The sequence below is a fragment of the Corvus cornix genome, chromosome 3, assembly GCF_000738735.6.
Source record: "Corvus cornix cornix isolate S_Up_H32 chromosome 3, ASM73873v5, whole genome shotgun sequence".
NCBI classification, from domain to species: domain Eukaryota; kingdom Metazoa; phylum Chordata; class Aves; order Passeriformes; family Corvidae; genus Corvus; species Corvus cornix.
In genome coordinates this window covers 52924758-52947145 of record NC_047056.1, presented here as the reverse complement: position 1 = coordinate 52947145, position 22388 = coordinate 52924758, and the positions used below count along the sequence as shown (strand labels likewise).

The window sequence follows — 22388 nt, the reverse complement described above, 5'->3', positions numbered from 1 at the left end:
CTCATTGAGAAAAGGAGAACGAACAAAAACTGAATTTTGAGGAACTAAAACTAGGATCTGCTAAGCAATTGTAAAGAATAAAAAAGAGAAGGAAGAGAAGAGAACAACCAGTGTCTGACCATAATTTCCTTTTAATGAATTACATCCATATAAGAAATTAAGCAACTACTTTCAAGCTGATGAAACTTCTTGATTTTTTTTCAGTAAGTACAATATCATCCAGCATTTAGAAACTAAACTGGAAAATACAGGCATGTTTTTTTCCTTATTTTCATTAAAATCACCTTGTCTACACAGAATACTGGCTACCTTTCAGATGTTGCATGGAAAATCAAAGGGCAAACTGAAGCATCTCCCAGAGTTCACCCACAAAATCCCAACACAAAAATGCAATTATAGTCTTTGGTTCGTCTGAAAATTCCCTAAAAGGGGGATTACTGTGTAGTGGCTTGTTTACATTTACGGGTTGATTACTGAGTGCTGAGTAAGCATGTTCAATTGTTGAAGTAACGACTTTTTCCATGCTTGTGACGTTCATTAGGACTGTTCCTTTAAGGCCAGAACGAAAATATTATCTGCATTGTTTATTCGTGTCAGTCTCACACTTATGACAGGTTTACATTGCAGCACACTCTCATCCAAAGAAAACTGTGGGAATATTTGGTTCTGGAAGCAAATGGAAATGTTGCGGGGAGGAGGAACAACCACTGGGACATAAGAAAGGCCTCTCAAACTCTTCTGCCAGCAATCTGTCTCTCCTAAAACAGCCCAGACAGGTGTCAATTACTATGATATGTTGTATCTACAAACGTTGTTTCTCTGAGTATGGCATTGGAGGTGATTAACTTAGTTATAATAATTCCAGGAGGTTAAAGTTGAAAGATAAACTCTGGAGATTTTTATATAATTCAATAAAAGCTACTCTGACCTGTTAGATACTAAATGGAAGAAGGACCCCCTGACACAAGTACCATCATCTTTGGTTTGGCATAACTTACAGGATAATGAGTGTTCATGTTTACTGCCTGAATATTAAGTTCAGTCAAGTTACACAAGGAAAAGATTGGTTCACAGTGTTGCACAAGCAGAACTAAGACTCTGTAGCAAATACGGTCTTCGGTTTACACAAACGTTACAGCAGTTGCCGAACTGCACATCTTTTGGCTTAGCATTTTTAGATCTTATGGTGCCTAAAGGAAAGAGTATTCCACCTCTCTTTGAAAAGAGACCTTCTTGAGGTACTTCTGGGGTATCTAATCTTAACAAGTAACTGTGTAACTGATCAATGGATCTAGTAAAATTCAGAGCATTTCTTCTCAACTTGTCCTGAGAGTGAAGACAGACATTTCTTGTCAGACCTGCGGAAGGGTTTTGTACCTGTATTATTTGGCCTAGTTGAAGATATATCCCCCCTCACAGACTTGCTATTTATGAATAAGGCAGTTTGTGACTGTAAGAACACACACAGATACTGTTTTCAGGGGAAAAAATCCCAAAGAAACATACTCTGATAAGTGGGAGAAAAGATAAAGCGCAAACAAAGCACAAACAAACCTTTAAAAGGAAGTGGAAGTGGAGAACAAATTCTTCTTTTCAAGTCTCCACCATCACTGAACAGGGAAATGGACATTTTGGCTTGCAGGGTACCTTCTCTACATACTCCTTAGTGTCATCTCTGTGCAGTGACTGCAGGACTGAAAGCAAATGCAGGGTTCAGAGCAGGCACACACAGGCAGAATAAGCAAAGGCGCCATAACAGCACCTGCTTTGCATGTCAGCAGCATAAATTAATGGCCAGCTTTGCAGGAACACAGGCCTGAAGGGAACAGCCTGGCCTTCAAGCTGAGCCCTCTCCAGCAATGGGTCAAATAGTTAAACTCAAAAGCATTTTTTCTTCCTCTGACCCCACTCTCACAAGGGGGAGATCCCACCTACTGCTTGCCCTGCAGGGTGGGAATTCCTCTCTTATTCCTGGCCTGGAAGTGTCACTGTACTTTTGCAAATGTGAGGGTGAGGACCTGGCTGCCCCGGCTCCGGGTGCGGCAGCCCTCGGTGCCCTCCAGTTGTGCTGGTCGGTCAGAGCTGGTGCCCAACGCCAGCCTGGCCTGCCCTGTGGGCACCTCCACTCTCTGCATGTCCATTCCTCCCGGAGACCTCGTGATGCCCTGCAGCAGGAGGCAGAACCCGTGCCATGAGAAGCATTTGCTTTCAGAAATCCTCATAAGGTAGTCGTGCTTGAAAATGGGATAGCAGTACAGAAGTGGAGTGTTTATATAAAACACTAACAGGGCAGCTGTTGCTAGTAGCAACAATATGGCAATCACCAACTAATATGGAGATGTTTGTTTCAAATTTATCATCTTGATTCTGATGGGTGGCCAAAACTTCACAGCACATTTTATTTTGCAGTGTGTGGCTGTGCATGCACAAGGACAGCACATGACAACAAATAACCCTCTTGAAGCATGGGGTCAAATGTGCTCAGGGGAGTTCAGCTGTAGTTAGCAGAGTTGTCCCTGGAAAGATTTGCTTTGCCTGACACTGCTTTTGCCTGGAGAATGGAATCTAGATGCGTGGTCATAAAAGTTCCTGTTCTTGGTTAATTTAGTGGTGTTGAGGACCTGGTTACTGGCAGTTGTACTTATTACTTAGGAAGCAGGTACAACGCAGGAATGACAAACTCACAAGGGCAACACAATGACGAAGAGTTTGGGGATGTTCCCATCACACCTCTGGGGCTTGGAGGAAGCCAATTGGAGAGAAATGATGGGCAAAATCCAATTACTTCTGGTTGTTCCTTCTGGGCACCTGTGGTAACAGCTGTTGCCACGGCACTTGCTATGCCCAGAGCAGCTCTCACACTACCAGGGGAGTGGTAAGGTCTTGCCATTCCTGAACCTGCCTGTCTTTTCTAATTTTTGTATCAATGAGACACATGTACAATGAAACCCCGAATTATACGTGGGCTAAGTTTTCTTGGTCTTATTCCAGACTGGCTCCTAGACCAGTGGGCAGTCTGCAGATCATATTTTATGGGAAAGTGAGATGACTTATGTCTGAAAATCACATGCAAGTTAGAATTCAATGTCAAATCCAGGTTCTCTCTTGTTTCCCCCGATTCATATTTTGAGATCTGAGATCATTTTGATGCTGAAATTCAAAGCAAAACACAAGGTGCAGAAACAAGAGAAATGCAAGCCTATTTAAAAAAAAAAGTCTAAAAGAAAACATTCATATTAATCCTGAATAGCAAAATCAAGATTCACACCTCACTGTATTTGGTAAGAGGCATAATCTGTCCCTGGCAGCAAACGAGCTTGGCAAAGTCTCATCTCAGTTTCTGATTTGTGAATGAACAACATAAAGAAGCAAATTAAGTGAAAAACCTGCTGGAGTAACAAAAGAAGTAAGCATAACATTTTACAATATTGTTTGAATACATTCAACCAGGCATCTTGAAAAGAATAGATTTCAGACTGAATTACACATGTTCTCTACTACTTTTGTGTAAGTAAGCAAAAGTTTAGATCTGCATCTGCTCAGTCAGAAATGATGGGCGACTTCAATGCCCTGATTCCTTTGTGCTGGCCACCTCAGGGAACCCAAGGAATGAGTAATTTCCAAGTGCCACAGAGATACAATAGCAAGCTGAATGCAGACACAGCCAAACAGCAGCACAGAGCCTTTGGAAAAATGGCCCATATGCACCTGCCCACCACAACTAAAAAAGCACCCACTGGAACCAGTCACACAAGGATGAGTAAAAATCTTTAGAGCTGCCAACTTAGTCTTGGCACCCATGAAAGAATAAACAAACCATCCTGCAAGGCAAATGCAACCAAAATGGTGTCATGGGAAGGGCATAGAATACACCTTGTGCTGTATTTATAGTGTTATTTTTGATTTGTAACTTTTTCCTGTGCAATAGTAGCACAGTGTGTAGAAGAGTGGTGCAATCTAACCCACACTGCAATCTAACCTTGGTGTCTAATTCAGGATGAAATCAGCTGAACAGAGCTGGGAAAAACTGACAATGTGTTTCACTTTCCAAAGGCAAGTTTAGCATGAGCCCATATTCTACCTTACTAAATCTGTAGGAGTTCAACACCAGCTGGATTGATGGATCTTGTTCTGAATTGTTACAGGTAGGAAGTAAGGACTGGTCTGATCAAAGATCTGTCTGACCTCTTTTCTGTGATCAAACCCTGAACAATGCCTGTGCATCTCACAACACACTCTGGAAAGTGGTAGGAAATCAGAGCTGCCTTCAGAAGCATCTATAAATGTGGCCTGTTTCCAGGAACCCACTTGCCACCTTGTTCTTTGAGTTAGTGGGCAGATTGTACAGAGCTTTCCCTTCCAAAAAACAACCAACCCAACAGCTCTCTGAGTTTGGCAGAACTAGTTTCCTTATTTTGGTAAATGTTCCTGTTCCTCCCTAGGGAGACTGCAGCTGTGGCAGTGAAGACAAATCTGGAATACAATCCCTTTTCCACATGGAGAGGCACTGGTGAAGGCTCCTTCTGCTCTATATGGACTCGAAAGGATCCTTGCTCCAGGCACATTCTGCTGTAGCCTTCTCATAGCTCTGCTCCTTCTGCCTCCCTGCTGGTTGATAGCAGGGCAAAGGCGAGTTTCAGGATTCATTCATACACTCCTCCTTCCTAAAAGCCATGGTGTCAAACATTTGCAAAAATAATAGAAATAAACAAAAGTGAGCTGTGGCTGGGGTTTTCCCGTTCGTGGTTTGACAAGGAGAGAAGAAAACAGACACTCTCCAGTCACAGCAGATTTATTCTTTTGTTCTTTTTTTCACTGTCAACTCCTGACTTCTTTCTCGTGCCAACTGGTGTTGCTCTTTCATTGCTGTGGTCTAAAGTCCTTCACAGAGCCACAGGGTAAGAGAAGAAAAGAAGAGAAAATGCCTAGCTTGACTGGAGCTCATGCAAAGGGGAAAATCATCATTTGGAAAATCCATGCTGCCAGGAAGCGCTATATAAGCCCTCTCTCCAAACACTGGTTAGGCAGGGGGTTTGGGAGTGGACCACAAAAGCAGCTGCAGTCTGGGAGGGGAAAGGGACTGGCTGGGACCACGGGGAGGCAGAGGCATCAAACTGATGTCCTGGCTTCTCTAAGGAAAATGTCTCGGGGGGGCAAACCCAGTCCTTAAAAGGGCTGAATCCACCCAGGCTTGGCTGCTCTGCAGGACCTCCCTGTTCCTGCTTTCTCTCCAGTGAATGTAAAGCACTTCAGCAGAACTGAGGGAAGAGCCTGGTGTACAGCAGGGGAAGAGCTTCTACACAGGCTAGTCCTACAAAACCCTTGCAAATCCACCCCCTCTCCCGTGCCTTGATCTTTGTGTAAACATCCAGTGTCTTTGAAGGACAGTGCATTCACTTAGCCAGGGATGGCTTGGGAGAGACACATCACCTGCAAACAGCTCCAGGTGTGCCCAAGCCACCTGCCATCTCTTCTGCTTGCCCTAGGGCAGTGGCTGTGGTACAACAGACACATTGCTCTGATGAATTGTGGTGTAAGATCTGCACCATACTGAGGGAGGAGCTGACCATAGCAAAGGCTTCAAGTCTGCAAAGCGGAACTGGGAGGTAGAGATGGAATCGGCCTCCTCAGGGAGAGAAGTTGTTCATATAAGGGAACTTAATTTGTAAACATCTCATATGACAGGCCTTTTCTGTTAATATTCAGGGTGGAGACTGTCTTTGGGCCCTACAGCTGTGTTACCTTTTCCATGCTGATGGGGAAGCTGTGAAGCTGCTCTGGCTGGCAGGTGTGAGAGCAGCTCTTCTGACCCTGGAAGCCTACACACAGCTCTATGGTGTTTGGCAGGAATCAGCATGTGCTTGCTTCCCGCTTTTCACAAAAACAGTAAAGATTCCCTCTGTGTTGCCATGCAGTTACTCTGCCAAACCATACTATTTTAGGATGCCTACTTATTTGTAATAAACTAAGCTGCTTTAAAGTAATTTTGGCACAATTTAAGTGCTGTGATACATACCATAAAAGAGCTATTAAATAAAGAATGACATCAGGAGGGTAAAAACAAATCAAATTGTTTTTCAAATGGGCAGACAGGCAGGCCTATACACACACCCTCCACATACAACAGGCATTATATCTCCACAACTGTTAATGGATGAGAACTAATTGGATAGAGATACATCAGTTTGTGCCAGTGGACAGTCTGGTGATGTGCTATCAATACACCACCCATTACTGTATCTTCTGGGAAATTCAATGCATTGTGCCCCTTGTACAGCCAGTGCCAGAACTGTAATCTAAGCTTCCAATCACCTAATCACCACCCATTAAACTCACATTTTCTTCACAAGTCACACATTTTCCAGATCAAACCCCATGTCTTAATCATGAAACAGACTAAGCTCAGAAATACATCTATGTACAGTGCTGGAAGTGAAGGCAAGGCAGAATTGAACAGCATAGGTCCCCTAAACCTCTGACATACTTAAGAGACAGGTGTGTTTGGATATACATTTAACAGATGCAGCGAAAAATAGATGCTTCTTGTTGAGGAATCCCACTGAAACTATCAGCAGTGGTGCTGCAGCTGCCAAGGACCCTCAAAAGAAATTCTCAGGAGAAAGTGATGTAGGATGACAATATTTCTGGAAGCATGTGCAGCAGCCCATGGAATTTAGTTGGGAAATTACAAACGTCATGGGACTGATAATCAACAAAAAATCAGAGCAGTGAGTAAAAGATCAGTGGTAAATGCACAGGGCTGCAGACTAATTGATCAAGATTGCTGTAAGTTTCAGCCCTAAACAAGTCTACAGACCAGTGCCACTACAGGAGCATGGAAATGATGGGCCTCAGGAGGACTTAAAAGGTGACCTACAGCAACTCCCCCTACAAAAGCAGAGCAGGTCTCCATTTGCTCTTCTGGACACATCTCTATTGAACCAAAAGTGAATTTTGCACTTTGAATTTCTGCCAGAGTCAAACAGAGATCACCCTTCTGTTTTGCATGAAACAGGGTCAGTACTACACTGACCGGGTCTGATGTGGTTACACAAAAATGGCTTTGAGGGCGAATTCAGCAGCGGATGTAGCCATTATGTGCATCTGCAAAGAGCTGTGCTAAGACAGCCCGATCCTCTGCACATGTGAAATGGAGCATCCACAAGGGAAGCAGCAGAAAGACAGAACTACAGTTTTACAAGTGTGCTTTCCAGCTAAATCCACTACTGAAAAATTCCCAACCCTGACTCTCAGCCTTAGCTATTCTTTTTCACAAGATCAGCAGACTGGCACCCAGAACAGGGTTGTAATTTGCCTCAGTCAATAAATCAATAGAAATAATATCATGTATTTAACATCAAACCTTAATGAATTTTCATAATGGCCTGGTAGAGTGAGCACTGTATTCCTGATATGCCCAAGCTGGGGGGCAGTCAGCAACAGAATGGTACAGGTCAAGCAGAAGTAGATTTTTCCTAGATTTTTTATCTCTTCAGTTGAATCAAAATTTAATATGTGGACACAAAGCTCTTATTAAGATATATTTTAAGCAAGACTTTTTAATTATATATTGTCATGCATTACTAAATTATTACATAACACCACTTCATCTATAGAAGTCCAGTGCCTAGATTTTCAAGAACTACTTAGCACTGACAAAATGTGTGTCTACATCTGCTTGTAGACAGTAAACTGTTGCAATTAGCTTTTAAAAAGATACACAGAAACACTCCTCTGAATCTGGTCTATTTCACCTCCCCGCTGTTTTCACTGTTCTTAGTGTAACTTGATCTGGTGGTGCGTCTTTAAACTGCCAAATCTAATGTCTCTGAGCAGTCAAAGGACACACTGTAACCACTGTCCTTTAATGGTAAAGAGAAGCTGCCCACACTGCAGTCCCCTCTGCACATCTCACCTCATGCTGGTGATGACAGCTGGAACCTTTACCTGGCAAGTGTCTCATCTTTTCCATCCATAACAGTTATCAGAGCTTCTTTTTTTTTCTTTAAGGGGGGGGGGGAACCAAAAAAAACAGCTCCTCTAAAAGGAAAGAGGAAGCCAGAAATTTGGTAGTGTCTCGGTCCTGCCCCATGATGCTTCTTCCTGCCTGTGAATTTCCACCTGCCCCTTCTGCGTATATACGGCAGCACACGCGGTATGCACTGTTTAGTTGCCTGCCTCCATCCAAAGGATTAGTAAGCAGTGGGGAGTGATGCTGTTTCTCCTTTCCTCTGCAGTTCAAGGGAGGTGAAGGAGCTCTGGCTGGACTCACTCCTTGGGTAAGTACTGCCTTTGATAAAATCTGTGGCATGGTGGTTGAAGTCAGTGGAGAGCTTCAGATGCAGCTTCACAGAGATGTACAAAAATATAGATGGGGAGAGGTGCACCCACTGCTAAGTGTAGCTTGTGGGCAGAGCTGACTGAGTTGCTCAGCCTTGGGTGTGCGGATTAATGACCACACTGTCACCACTTTCTCACTTTTTGTGTGGATTAAAAATGGAAAGCTGCTTTTATTTTGTTTTAATCAGGAGGCAGATAGGGCAGCAGAGCTGAATGCCCTTCCAGAGAAGGGATTAATGGTTTACTTGTGTGGGAGATATTGCTGGTTCAGGATCATACATGCTAGATTGGCTTGCAGAGGAGAAAGAAGGGTGCAGTTGTAAAAGACTCCTTCTTTGTCCATTCCCTATTCAATAAACAGGCAAACAAAAGGACTGAAGGAAACCAGAGTGTCCAGAGCTCCTCCGATCAAACTCCTAATGAAAGTGTTAAGCAGCTGTAATACTGTGAGTATCTTAATTATTTCAGCTCTGTCAACATAGTGATTTTGAAAAGCTCTGATTTCTAAACCACAGCATTCAGTTACTCACACAGTGTCTTTGTTTTCTTGACTAGTCAAAGACACTAAATGCTGGGAACATGGAGAGTCTGATTGAGTGCCAGACAGAGGTAAGCAGCCCTTACATTTTCCTGGATCCTTCTTGGGTACTGGTGTGAGATACCTTGGCAAAGTGGGGGTGGCTCCTTCAGTAGCTGCCAGCTGCTTACCCTCACCCAGGAATGGGCAGAGCTCTTCAAAGGCAGCTCTGTGCTGCACTGAGCAGAGGGAGCTGGACATTGCTGGGGGCAGTCCATGCATTCCCCTGGCTCATGAGGAGCTTTTCTCAGGAATCTTACAGGCTTCAAAGCCATCAAGGCTTCCTGGAGGAGTTTGGGAGGAAATTTCCAGTGCCAGGGGAGGACACAAAAATGGAGGCTATGTCCTACTGTGGCTTTTCTGGATTGAAAGTGCAGCCTGAAAGAGCACAGGGTTGTGACCTCCTGAGCATGACTGGGGTGTCTGGCTGCAGGGTTTACCACAGACCCCTCCACTGGGCAGCTATGCAGTGTCAGTCCTGGGCCGAGGCACCCCTTCAGCAGATGTTGGGCATGTCTGGTTATTCCCCAGGGCCTCCCCAGACTTCTGAGGAGCTGCAGCAGCTCGCTGGTGGCCCTCACTGCTATGGCAGCTCTGTAACCCTAATATGCTTTTTTGCAGGATGATACCAAGAAATGTCCCTTGTCAGGCCCAGCAGATACTGAAGACGGACTTTGCCTCTCAAATGGTGAGTTTCAAAAACAAACTGAGGAACTGCCTTCTTATATAATGCTTGCAAGCTGGCACTTGTGCAAAACCACCCGAAACCGCCTGCTTCCCCTCCCTGAGAGCAAGCCACAGTTCCCACCCAGGAGAGGACTTAAGCCCTGGACTGCCACTCACAAATTACTTCTTTCCCATATGCTCAGTGGCAGAGGTGACAGTTCTGAGTGACAGAGATCTTGCATTCCCATTCCCTGGTCCTCAGAGCCAGGTTTCATTGTGTTCTGTGGTAGCAATGGGAAGTAAATGTGTTTCTTTCTCACTCAAGCATCCCCACTGAGGTGTGGCACTGCAAGAAAGTACTGAGTACTGCTACCAGCTGTTGCACACCAGAGCAAATAAACCCTCTTGGCAGAAGCACCAGCACTTGTTTTTCTCACCATGCAAAACCTCAGCACCTGTAAACAACCCAGAGCAGAAGACCATTAATAGAGCAGGGTCAGATTTGGAGCAGACCACCACAGCAGATCAGTTTTCAGGAGTATCAGAAGCAAATATTTCACATTACACTATAATGTTAGGTGACTTCTTCAAATTTTTTAACCCCCACCTACCAAGAGCTTGTGCTAAGTCACAAGGAGAGGTCCTGAGAACTTCTCATCTGTGTAAGACAACTTCATTTTGGAGTAGAAGGCATGACATATATTGGAAGTTTGCAGAAGGCAAATCCTTTAGAAAGCTTTCGCGGTAAAGGTTTCTTTTCTCTCTGTTTCTGAAAGGGAAAAAAAAGGCATACTCCCCCCCCCCCCCCCCCCCCCCATTAAAACTATCCTCTTCAAATTCCAGGCCCTCCTCTTTATGAAGTAGATGGAAAACCCATTCTAAGAGATCTCTAGCCCTGAAGCCAGTGAGGCCCTACTCTGATGCTTCCATCCTCTTGGAGCAAGTATCACCTTCCACTGGCTGGCTGGCAGGGGGCAAGCACTAGCTCTAGGAGCATTGTCAATAGAGCTGGCTCCAGAGCTGGCAGAGCTGGAGCCATATGTTTTCAGGCTGTGAAAGGGGCCAAGAAGCAGGAACCCCTACTTGTACTCTTGCCCTAAGGCTGGGGCACAGTCAGACCACATAGTGAAAATTATTGTTGTCATTGCTAGGTGCCCAAGTGGTATATCTGCCTCAGAGTTATCACAGAAACTACTGCAATATCAAAAATCTCTACAAATGTTGTTATTTCTGTGCCTTGTATGTTCCCACTCTCTAAGAAGAAACAGTGACTAGAATGTAAAAAACACCCAACCCAAAACAGGAAAGGTGGTGGCCTTAGGGAGATGGCCACAGTTTTACAGTTTATGCAGTTGTTTCCCTAGTAACCACTTAGTTGTCTCTCAGTTTCTCCCCATTTGGTTTGAGTTGTTTCAACATACATCTCTGCACTGCACACAGATGAAAGACCACATAGTGCTCTGTTGGTTTTTTTTTATTTTAAATCGATCTTTTGTTTTCCTCTTACTTGCAGCAGATGGAACAAAGAAAAGAAAGAAGGTGATATCGCAGTCATTTACTCTGAGACGGAGCCTTACCAAAAGAAATTCCTCAGGACAGCTGGACTCAGGTGCCAAAATCACTTTGTTTGGCCAGCCTCTGGCACTTATCTGTGGGGAAGATGACACACTGCCCCAGCCAGTCCAGGTAAGGAGGTACCATTATAGAGGAACTGTTTACAAGGACCTGGAGTGTCAGGACAAGGGGGAAATGTCTTCAAACTGACAGAGAGCAGGGTTAGATTGGACATTGGGAAGAAATTCTTGGCTGTGAGGGTATGAGGTCATCCAGAGAAGCTGTGGCTGCCCCATCCCTAGAAGCGTTCCAGGTCAGGTTGGATGGGACTTGGAACAACCTGGTCTAGTGGAAGGTGTCCCTGCCCATGGCAGAGGCTTGGAATGAGATGATCCCTAAGGTCCCTTTCAGCCCAAACCATTTTGTGATTCTGTGATACCTCTGACTTCAGTGTGAGGCAGGATACCCTGTACTTCTGCTGCATCACCCAGGAGATGAGTGATTTTGGTGTTTACCCTACACACACACCCCTGATAAACTCAGGACCCATCCCTGATGTAGAAAGGCTCAGGTCTGCAGGTTTTGTCCAGCCCACCCAACTTTCACTGGAAGTAACTTGGAGTGTAGAGAGCCCAGGACCAGGAACTGAAGATAGGCTTCTTAGTATAAACATCTGTGATTTTAAAGAAGTAATTTAAATGAATCTTTCAGCAACATAAACTTCCAAGGATTTCTGTATTTCCACAAAAAAAAAGTATTCAGCTATGGACTGCCACAAACAAATACCATCTTCTAACAAAGACCAAACAAAGACCATCTTTAGATAAAAATGGTCTGGATAAAAACAGTTCTCACACTGAATTGGCTTTCCCGATAGACATGCATTTGTCTCTTCTATGTAGTATTTGCCTGGCTTGTGAGAAAGGGGATGTGAACTAAGATTTAAGCCATCTCTTGTTTCCTTCCGGAAGTAAGCAAGGATGACTCCACTGAAGTTAGTGGAGTTCATCAGTTCAAAAAGAAGGTGGATTAGAGGAAAATCAGACTACTTCCCATGTAATCTACTTGGAGCAAGAACTAGATTCTGAGCTAATCAGAGTACAGTGTACCTTCAGACAATTTTTCTTCTATTTCTAAAGAAATGCTCACCTGCTAACTTCCTTCATCGAAGTAACTGTTCTTCCATTCTTGTTTGATTTTTTTTCCTGCAGGATCTCCTAGCCATATTGTATATGAAAGGACCTTCTACTGAAGGGATATTCAGAAAAGCTGCCAATGAGAAAGCACGAAAGGAGTTGAAGGAGGACCTAAACAAAGGCGGGAATGTTGATCTGAAAAGCAAAGCTGTGCACCTGCTGGCAGTGGTTTTGAAGGTGAGTAATTGTGAGCTACACTGGTGGGAGGACATGGCTAATATGCACAGGCCCAATCCAATGCACCAAGCTGACCTAGGTGGGACTCTTGGCTAAAGACAGAACAAAGCCAGACTTACTGCTTCAGGCTTAGGAAAGTTTGGCCTTTTCCACCTGATTTTCAGTCCTACTTGTTGGGCTGCTGATTTCCTGCATGCCCACAGGAAACTCACTTTGTCCTCTTGCTCAGTATCTTGCCAGGGAGCAATAGTGAGATTTATGGGCAAAGGAAAAGCAACTGAAAGCTGGGTCCTGTTACTACAAAAGTGCAAGTGCACTTGTGCATTGCACTGCTCTGTCAGTGCTGATGGTCAGGTAGCTCAAGTCAACCTGCCTCCTAGAGAGCCCATGTGACAGTAATGCTCCCTCTGTGATCAGGAGTGGTGTCAAAGCTTCATCTAAATCTCTTGGCTTTGCAGGACTTTCTCCGAAATATTCCCTCCAAACTCCTGTCAGATGACCTCTATGAGAAATGGATGCAAGCTCTAGAGAAGCCAAACAAGCAAGAAAAAATTGAAGAATTGAAAGAGTAAGTTTTTCAACCAGGAAATTTTGCAATCAGCCCCAATGAAATGGAGTGGCTGGTAGAGGCCAACAATGTCTTTTGAAATCAAGAGTCTCATTTAAAAACCTGCCATTTATATCGGCTTGCTATTGCTCCATGGGGTTTGGTTTAGAGGGTTCCAGGACTTCCTGAAGTTACTTGAGATTGCTTTATGAAACCACCAATGCAGGAACAGGAGAGAGGCTGGAGTGCCTCAGCTAACGCTGTCACGGTGCTGTGGGACAGGCACTGCCACGGAGCTCTCACATCTGCTGGGGGTGGAGTTGGGCACATGGAGACCACCACTGTGTTTTGCTCTTTAGGAACAGTAGGTGTGGAGGCTGACTGGGAGTGCTTTGAAAGCCCCACAGTACAACCACGGGTGCTGGGAAGCCTCCAGTGACATCTCCTGGCAGCATCCCATCTACCCAGGGACATGGGCTTCTGCAATGCTGCCTTTCAGTCAGGACCTTGTAATTCAAGGTCTCATAATTAACCACATGCTCAGCTGCAGTTGGGGATTTCTGAAAGTTACAGTGAGCACACACGTGCCCCTTTCTGGAGGAAGTGTTGTCGCTCCAAGTTTAATTGAGACTTGCTCAAATCAAGAAGCAGAGGCCACTGCACCATCGATTAACATCACATGTCGTTTGTGCTCATGCAGGGTGGCTGACAAGCTGCCAAGACCAAACCTCGTCTTGCTCAAGCACTTGCTCTCTCTGCTCCACCACATCAGCCAAAATGCCGAGACCAACAGGATGGACTCCAGCAACCTGGCCATCTGCATTGGCCCAAATATGCTGAGCCCGGGGACAGACAACGCGCTCCCGCTGGAAGTGCAGAAGGAGATGAACGACAAGGTGCGTGGAACTCACCCAGCAGCCGCTCCCTCCCTCTGCGGCAGTTCAGAGCCATCCACAGGGATCCCACTGCCTTTGCGGAAGCCGAACAGAACAGCACCCCGGGACATTGGGGGTACCCCTCGGCTCAGGTGTCCCTCAGCCCGCGATGGGATGGGCCAGGCTGCCCCTGGTCTCGCCTCCTCTGAGCAAAAGCAGCAGCTGCCCTGCAGCCCCCTAAGTCACAGCACAGCTCCTGCAGACTTTGCATGTGGAGAGCAAGGGCCACCCGTGGGCACTGTCACCCCCGGGCCCTCGGGCAGCGAGGCCAAAGCTGGGGCTGGTGGTGTTTTGTCTGTATTGGGGCAGATCCATTTGTCTGCAGCACCAGGCCTCACCCCCACCGTGGACTCACCCTCAGACTGTAAGCCAGGATTTTGCAGAAGCCACCCTGCTCTGCGCCATCCTTCCTACAGAGACAGCAGGCAGGCTCAGGAAAGAGTCTGCAATATGTTTTCATCCCTCTTGACTGAAATGGGCTGTTTTCTGTGTGCAGGTGACAGTGTTGGTGGAGTTCCTCATAAACAACTGCTCGGAAATATTTGAGGAAGACATTGCCTTTCCTGCCTGTGCCTTGGCTGAGGAGTCACCAGAGCACACAGACAGCTCCACAGGTATGAGAAGGGACTGGGGATGTCACTGACTGGGGCTGCTGGGCCAAATTATTGAATTTGATATGCGAATATATCTGTGGAAACACAGAGGGTTCAAAACTGTTGAAGTGCTCTTCTGAACTCTCTCTGTGTAATTCTCTTTCATTCTCAGCTGGTCAGTGAAAACTAATGTCTGCTTTCTCCCCACAGAACAACTCTGTGCAGCTCATCAGAATGACTCTGCCTATGACAGCCCAGATCCCGAAGTGGAAGGCTGCCCTTGTACCTCTGAGATGGAGCAGGCCAAAGGGAGGAATGCTACCGTGAGCAGAAAATACCCAACACACATCTCTGCCCCTTCACTGACTAATTTCAGAAATGACATCAGCACAATGGACAGGAGGTATTCAGAGTCAGACTTGTCCTTCCAAAACTGCCTTGATGACACAATAAGGAAACAGAAACTAAACAAAAGTGAGGACAATTTTCCAGTTCAGCAGAAACAGCCATGGCTGGAGGCACTGGAGAAACGTCTTGCAGCCTTACCTTCACAATTATCAACTGACTCTCTACCCAAAACATCCTCCAGTTGCTCTCTGGAGAGTTCTGATGGCTCAGTTTTCACCAGCTCCCCAGTAGTTTCACCCTCTAGTCCCAAAAAAACCTTTTTAAATAGGCCTCAGTCCTTTTCCACCAAGGCCACTGAAGACTGCAGTACACCTAGCAGAGAGATCAAAAAACATTCCATGTCATTCTCTTTTGCAAACCACAGGAAAACACTAATAAAAACCCAGAGTTGGGGGCCTGGAAAAAACATGTTTTTTCAGAGGGACAGTTTCACAAAGAAAGATCAGTTCTCCTGCAGAATTGTCCAGGAGGACAGTCGTAATGATGACAAACCATTGCATGTGGAGTATCAGCAGAGGCCCCGTTTCAGGTCAGTTGATGAAGTGTTCAGAGATGTGGACCAGAAAAACCCTGGAAGACCACCCTCTTATGAAGAGGCTGTTAAAAACTGCCTGGCCACTAAAGTTCCCTCCCACAGTCTCACAGTTCAAACTCTGAGATTAGCGGTGTCAAACCAGGATGCTTTGCTGCCTCATCCATGCAGCCACAGTGCACAGGACACAGCATATACGGATCTAAGGGATCTGCACAGTGCCAGAGTTTCTGCAACAAAGGATTCTGACATGGAAACTGAAACCTTCAGCATCACTGTAGGAGTAAACTCCCGTGTGAGTTTACCCGTGACCCCAGGAGTCTACCGGATGAGAGCCATGTCTGAGTCCTGTCAAAAGAACAAACTCGAGTATGTAGCACAGAGGTGCAGCCAGCCGCTTTTTGAGGTAGAGCAGATCCAGTTTGCTAAGGAGTCCTACGTTTAAAAAGCCTATCCTTCCTCTTTGCACTGTACAAAGTAAATATTGTAAAAATAGACATCTTGCTAATCATTTGTAGGATTTTACTTTCAAGAGACAAAGAATAAGCTAGCTCTGCATGAACTTTTTTTTCTGAAGTATCTGTCAGCTTGACATGTCACATCCTTTCACCACAAGAGTTGTTGCTGGTGAAAACCTGTGTATCATTATGTAAAAATGTAAGTTAGTATGCTGTACATAACCTGTTGTGTGGGAAGAGTAGTTAGCAGATCATAAACAGTGTTGTATTTGTATTTCTGAAATGACAATTAAAATGTTGGCAGGTCCAAAACCTGTCTCACCTTCTTTTTGTTTCCTGTATTGTCACAGACTCTGTACCATTTGTCATGCGTGTGTGTGCTCCAGGCTGATGCAGTGCTTCGCTGGTTCTCTGCATTCAAAAGTGGGCTGGCAGTTACCTTCATAGGGGAAGAGCTGTTCTGTTATCTCGGCCACTTCAGCACTCTTCCATAAACCCCCTGTACCTGCTGCCATTCCATCTTCCTGCTTGCTGTGATAAGAATGATCTGACCACTAATCAGGATTAGTGTTGTACACTGAGCCTGGGTTTAGAGCCCTCTAAGGTCATTACGGGAATGTGTAAAGTAACCCTCGTGTGTCTTGAGGTGCTTTTAGGCTAAATACACTGGACAGGTGAAGAAAGAAAGAAAGAAAGAAAGAAAGAAAGAAAGAAAGAAAGAAAGAAAGAAAGAAAGAAAGAAAGAAAGAAAGAAAGAAAGAAAGAAAGAAAGAAAGAAAGAAAGAAAGAAAGAAAGAAAGAAAGTCAGTCTTCAGGTTTGCTTTTTTGAGGACAACAAAAAAAAACTAACAACAAAAACTCCAATAAGGAAATATGCTGCATTCCAGCTTTAAATACTTAAAGCTCATTAAAAAAAAAAAAAAAAAGACAAAAAGAAAATACTCGGTGGTGTCCTTATAACCTTGTAAAAATGACTGGAAGTGCAATGTGTTTTTATGGCTCAGCATAGCCTTAAACCAGGAGCAGGGAGACTCCTGTGTAACTTCACTACAATAAAACATTTCTCTGCATGAATGCTTAACTGTCCATTGTCAGTTTTTAAAACATCCAGGCCATACACATACTGTACCAACTTTTATACTATTCTACAGGTACTGCAGGTCTGCTTGAATGACATGGCATAGCTGAGTAGCAGAAAGAAATGACCAGCAGTATCACTGCTGTTGTTGTAAGAGGCTGCAGGCTACAAATCCCTCTCTTCAAGGAAAACAACTTCTGTTGTTACAACCATGTAACAGCAGTTAAACTGCAAAGAGGTGATGCTGCTCTGAAAGTGCAACACATTAAAAATGGCACACCACCTTCTCAAGAATGATGTTTTCCAGGTATGGGTGTTCCCAGGACACAGAGAAAAGGGAAGGAGGGTGCCTGACCTGAGAAGAAATTACATGAGAAAAACCATATTGGTAGTCTGCAACTAGAGAAAACGTCACTTCTCTTGGCCTCCCAAACCGGCACTCTGCCTCCAAGCAAGCTGAATGAGAGGGCTCTGATGCAAAAGGTGTTTACCTTTTTCTAGAATCTGCATCTCCTGGGTCACAGAATCAGTGAGGCTTGAGGTCCTCCTGTCCAACCCCACTGCCCAAGCAGGGTCAGATAGAAGAGGTTACCCAGGATCATGTCCAGACAGTTTTTGAATATTTCCACAGATGGAGGCTCTGCAACATCTCTGGGCAACCTATTCCTATGTTTGACCAGCCTCACACTGAAAAAGTGTCTACTTGCATTCAGATGGAGTTTGATTGTATTTTAATTTGTGCCTATTGTCTCTAGTTCTGGGTTTAGTGGAATTATATTTTTCTTGTGTAAAAAACCAGGCATCTTACCTTCATGGAAGAACAAGTATGAAGAGATAATCCACGTGCAGTGAAAAGGCTCAGAAGCCATAAAACAGAAAACACGAACCTTGAAATGTAATCTAAAAACAATACAGCTCCTTCTTTGTTAAGTGACTCATTCTTTTTTGACTGTGAGAAGACTAAGTCTCCCAAGAAGATTCCTGCCCTGTAACTACACCAGAAAACCCAGGGAAAATAAGCACGGTCACTTCACCAGTGACAAGGAAAGTCTCTCTTTAGGTCTAAGATGTCCTAAGGCATATATGACAATCTCACTCAGAAAGTTCACCTGGGCTTAAATATTCAATATTGATGAGTATAAATCTTCCAGCTCCTGAATAAGAAAAAACATTTGGAAAAGACAATTTTCAAAAGGAAGAGAGAGAAGCTCTATACATTGTTAACAAAAAAGGGGTAAGGTGAAGGAGTTCTATAAAAGAGTGGCCTAGTCCCCCTCACCCTGCTCTTGCATTTCTTCAAGTCCAGCAAATACCATGATTAAAGAAAATCTGAATGCAAACAGACCCCAAAAGATATTTGCCTCCTCACTGACAGATAGCTTTTGACTTCCTTCACCCCTTCAGACTTGACTGTTTAGTCAGCATTATTTTCATGTCATGTATTTCCATAGAAGTGATTTTTCTTCTATGCAGGCAGATAAGAGATCTCAAAAGACTAGAATGACACAAGAAGTAGAGAACTTTGCTTCAGCACTTACTCATTGGCCTTTGGCTCAGAAAACCATTTCATCATACTCCCAGTCCACCCTACCACATTCTAAGACACAGACCAACTACCCTGGACTCCAAGTGTAAGGCCCTTTAACTCCTGTATCCACCAAGTGGATTATCTGTTTTACAAGTGCCTTGCCAAAGCTGCCTTTTACTCCTCAGCCAGAATGATCAAACACCCGTTTAGAACTGGGTCAGCTGGAGATGGGTTTTGGCACAAGAGTCGAATGATGACAGTCAGACTTCCACTCTCCACAAGTTTGTCCGTCATCAGTATTGCACCACTTGCTTCACACACAAAATTTTCTAATTAAATTTCATGAAGACACTCCAAACATACAGGGCAGGTAGAACTGGAAGAGGGAAAAAAGCAATATTAAAGCAGAAAATCCAAGCCATTGCCTTGTAAGGCAATGCTGGAATTAAGGCTGGTGATGCAGCTTGAATTCAGTTCCTTATGTTTGCAGCCTGCTGTTTTCAAACACATGGTTCACTCTATTCTTTCCCATAAGATGCACCTGCACCGGTAAGGAATCGAGGTTGTGCAGCAAAGGGGAAAACTTTAGTTCTGGCATTCCCCAGCATAGTCTGCCTAGCAGGCATCCATGTTTTGGACATACATCTATGTCTCATTTGCCAGGATTTGAATGAGCAAACAGAAGAACAAAGGAGTTCCTCATGGAGTAACTCCTTCTTTAACCATGTTGTGCACCAGGAAGTTGCAAACTTGTTCTCTGCCACTTGAATTAGGATGGCAACTTACAGCAAAAGGATATTGTCATCAACTCTGTGGCCAAACATTAGTGAAGACTGAGAGAAACATCATGCCTGCAGGTTTCACACACAGGCAGACTGCAGGCATTCAAACACTCAGGTGCAGACTGCAGATGTAGACACACACATTTATTTATTTTTATGCAAGCATTTATGTAAGCCTGTGCCTCATCTTCTGCACAGTCTGCAGAAAATGAGGCATAGGCTCTTATTGTCTCATCTCTCTGGACTACTGGGACTGAGCTGAGTGCAGGTGCAACACAGTTGTCTGAAAGAAGGTGTCCTTTCAAGTCATTTGGATATCTTAGGGCCATAGGAGTTTTCTAAGGCATCAAAAGTGGATAAAATTCCAGACATTTAGGTTGTAAAATCCTTCCCCAAAATCTTCTCTGACTGTGATGTAAGCTTAGACTTTCACCTTACATACACATGCTACATTTAGATACCTTAAGTAGGTCTGTAAAATCTAGGGCTGACATTTCTACTGCCACCACAGAAAGGGTAACACTTGGGATTTTAGGCACCATCTGTGTCTTCAAAAGAAGCATTCTTGAGCAGGTATAGGCGCTTCTGCTTGCCCCCCTGTCATGGGTTAGCAAAGCATAGTCCCGGAAGTGATGTTCTTGCAAAGGGATGCTTACAGCTCCTCTATAACCTGACAGAACCTATCAGCGGGCCAGTTTGAATATGGACAATTTTTTAAGCCACTTAAAGTTGTGACCGCCTCTGTGATCCACACTTAAGAACAGACAAACCCCAGGCAGACTCTCTCTCTCGTTTCCGGTGCTGGGACAGGTGGCTGTGGGCCCAGTGCAGGGGGCCAGCGGGCCCGGCCCAGGCCCTGCTCAGTCCCAGGCCGGGCCGGGCCACGGCCATGGCCATCCTGGAGCCGATGGGCCCTGTTCCACCCATGGCCCCCCCCACAGCCCGGCTCTGTGCAGACGGAGCGGCTTGGCTCCCCCTCTCCAGTGCGGCCAAGATTCAGCTGAAGCTGCCCTGCTGCCCAGCAAAGATCATGTGACCAACAGCAATAATCGACAGTCCAGCTGCAAGGCCTAGGTGAGATTAACACTTTTAGTGCTGTGAAGAGCTGAAAACCTTAGGGAGGAGAAAGAGGAGATGCTTAAAGTTGAAATTCTGTTGTAAAGCTATGAGGTATCAGAGTACCCGTTGTAATTTCATGAAGGCATGGGGGGTGGAGCGTTCAGCTTGTACTTGTGAGCAAAAGCACCTGTGCTGAGATAGGCAGACGCTGAAGCAGCTGTAATTTGATGAGAAGTTTGAACAGGGAGAGATAGAAGCGATGAGGACTTTTGCTCCAAATAGGAAAGGAGAAAACCTCAGTTCCTAGAGATGCTCCCAGAGATAGTCCTAGAGATGAAGATGAGGAGGACCCCTTGCTCCCAGGGAAGGAGGAGGGCCTCTATTCTTAGAGATGAAATGCCCCCAGAGATGGGTGAACTTTTGTTTCTGAACGGCTCAACCTTAAAATTGTACCCCAGTGACTCAAGATTGGACCCTCGAAAGCAGTTGTAGGAAAAGCTGCAAGTCGTGGGAAGGGATTCCCACATGATGCAAGCAGAGAACCAACCCGGGCAGCGGTCTCGTTGTGATAATTTCTCCATAGCATGGGCAAGAGAGACTCCTCTTCCTAAATGAACTGAACAAGGTTATTATGGAAGTGGTAAACAGACTGAACATCTCAAGGGCTGTCTTTTTACATTGTCAAGGGGAGAAGGGAGAAAGGTGGGGGGAGGAGAAGTGTTCTGAAGGTGTGGTATGATTTTTTTTTCTTTTCTTTTTCCTTATTTTAGGTCTATTAATAAACTTCTTTATATTCTTTCAAGTTTTGTGCCTGCTTTGCTTTTCTCCTAATTCTTACCTCACAGAAGGTAAACAGTAATGAGTATTAACCAAAGGAGTAATGAGTAATGAGTAATGACCAAACCACTACACCCCCTCCAGAGTTTGGGGATTTCTGCTCCATCCCACCACAGAAGACCCTGACTCAGACCTCTACCTTCTCCACCTCTGACTCCTTATCTCTGCCTCATTTTTATTCCCTCTCCATTCCCAGCTTCCATTCCTGACCTCATCCAGCTATTTCTCTTTTAATCGAACAAGTCCCAGCTTTTGACTTGTTCTCAAAGTACCAATTTCATTTCCTCTCCCTCCCTGGACCCACTTGTCTCAGTCAGCCAGTTTCAGTTTTCCCCTTCCAATTCTTCCACACTTCCCCCTCTTATCTGCACTGGTTGTTATTGCAATAAGCCCCATCAAAACTCATCTAGTCTCAGTCCCATCCACATGCCCCACCTTGTTTTAGCCTCTGCAAATACAGAGAATCAGAATAACAGAAAAAAAACTCTCTGCAAGCTACAAGAAAAAAATACAGAATTTATAAAATCCAGTGGTGACCTCAATTCACAGCTGTAATCATGGAAAGCCTCAGGATGAACCTTCCACGGACAGAGGTCCTTGATTTTTTGGGATTTCAGCAAGCAGTCTGAACATCTCTTGTTGTGTGGAAATACAGGCTGTCAGCTATGATGGAAGGAGATTTGGAGCTAGGTTAAGGTGAAATAAGGAGTCAAAATAAGCCATTTCCCTGTGTCTCATGAAAGCAATTCACAAGCTATGGTGTAAGGGATATTTTTGGTAATTTGCTCATGTTCTCTGAGAAAAGGCATTGTCAGTAAATTTTTTTCTGCCTCTGCAAGCAAGGTCTTGGGGGAGAAACCTTCTCACCTGTCTGACTTCTTCTCAAAGCTATTATCTGAAGGGCACTTATTTCTGGGAACTGTGAAAACTAAAGAGATAATGAATCCTTCACAGCTGAGAAAGAACAACTTCTGAGCACTTAGCAATGAGGCACAAGAGAATTGTTACTGCCGTGGTCACTTTCTGTGATAGCTGCCTCAACATAACCCAAGAAAGCCTTTCACTAGTCACACTCACACAACAGAACTGCTGCTCTACATAAGATCTTTCTTCTGTGTCTT

General features: G+C 44.8%; 1 protein-coding gene across 2 annotated transcripts in view; it reads left to right on the top strand.

Moving 5' to 3' along the window:
* The window catches only part of LOC104689794 (T cell activation RhoGTPase activating protein), a 35658-nt gene extending 19349 nt beyond the window's left edge, over positions 1–16309 (top strand). Inside the window, exons 2-11 of one of the 2 annotated variants that reach the window (XM_020583679.2) lie at positions 8238–8279; positions 8702–8786; positions 8896–8949; positions 9539–9605; positions 11100–11269; positions 12349–12510; positions 12969–13078; positions 13758–13953; positions 14489–14606; positions 14796–16309. In XM_020583679.2, coding sequence (XP_020439268.2) covers positions 8760–8786; positions 8896–8949; positions 9539–9605; positions 11100–11269; positions 12349–12510; positions 12969–13078; positions 13758–13953; positions 14489–14606; positions 14796–15970 — 2079 coding nt within the window. In that variant the 5' untranslated portion in view covers positions 8238–8279; positions 8702–8759 and the 3' untranslated portion in view covers positions 15971–16309. Of the gene's footprint in view, positions 1–8237; positions 8280–8701; positions 8787–8895; positions 8950–9538; positions 9606–11096; positions 11270–12348; positions 12511–12968; positions 13079–13757; positions 13954–14488; positions 14607–14795 lie in introns of both variants that reach the window. The other variant, XM_010400112.4, reaches the window with a different exon arrangement.
* The last annotated feature ends 6079 nt before the right edge of the window (positions 16310–22388 follow it).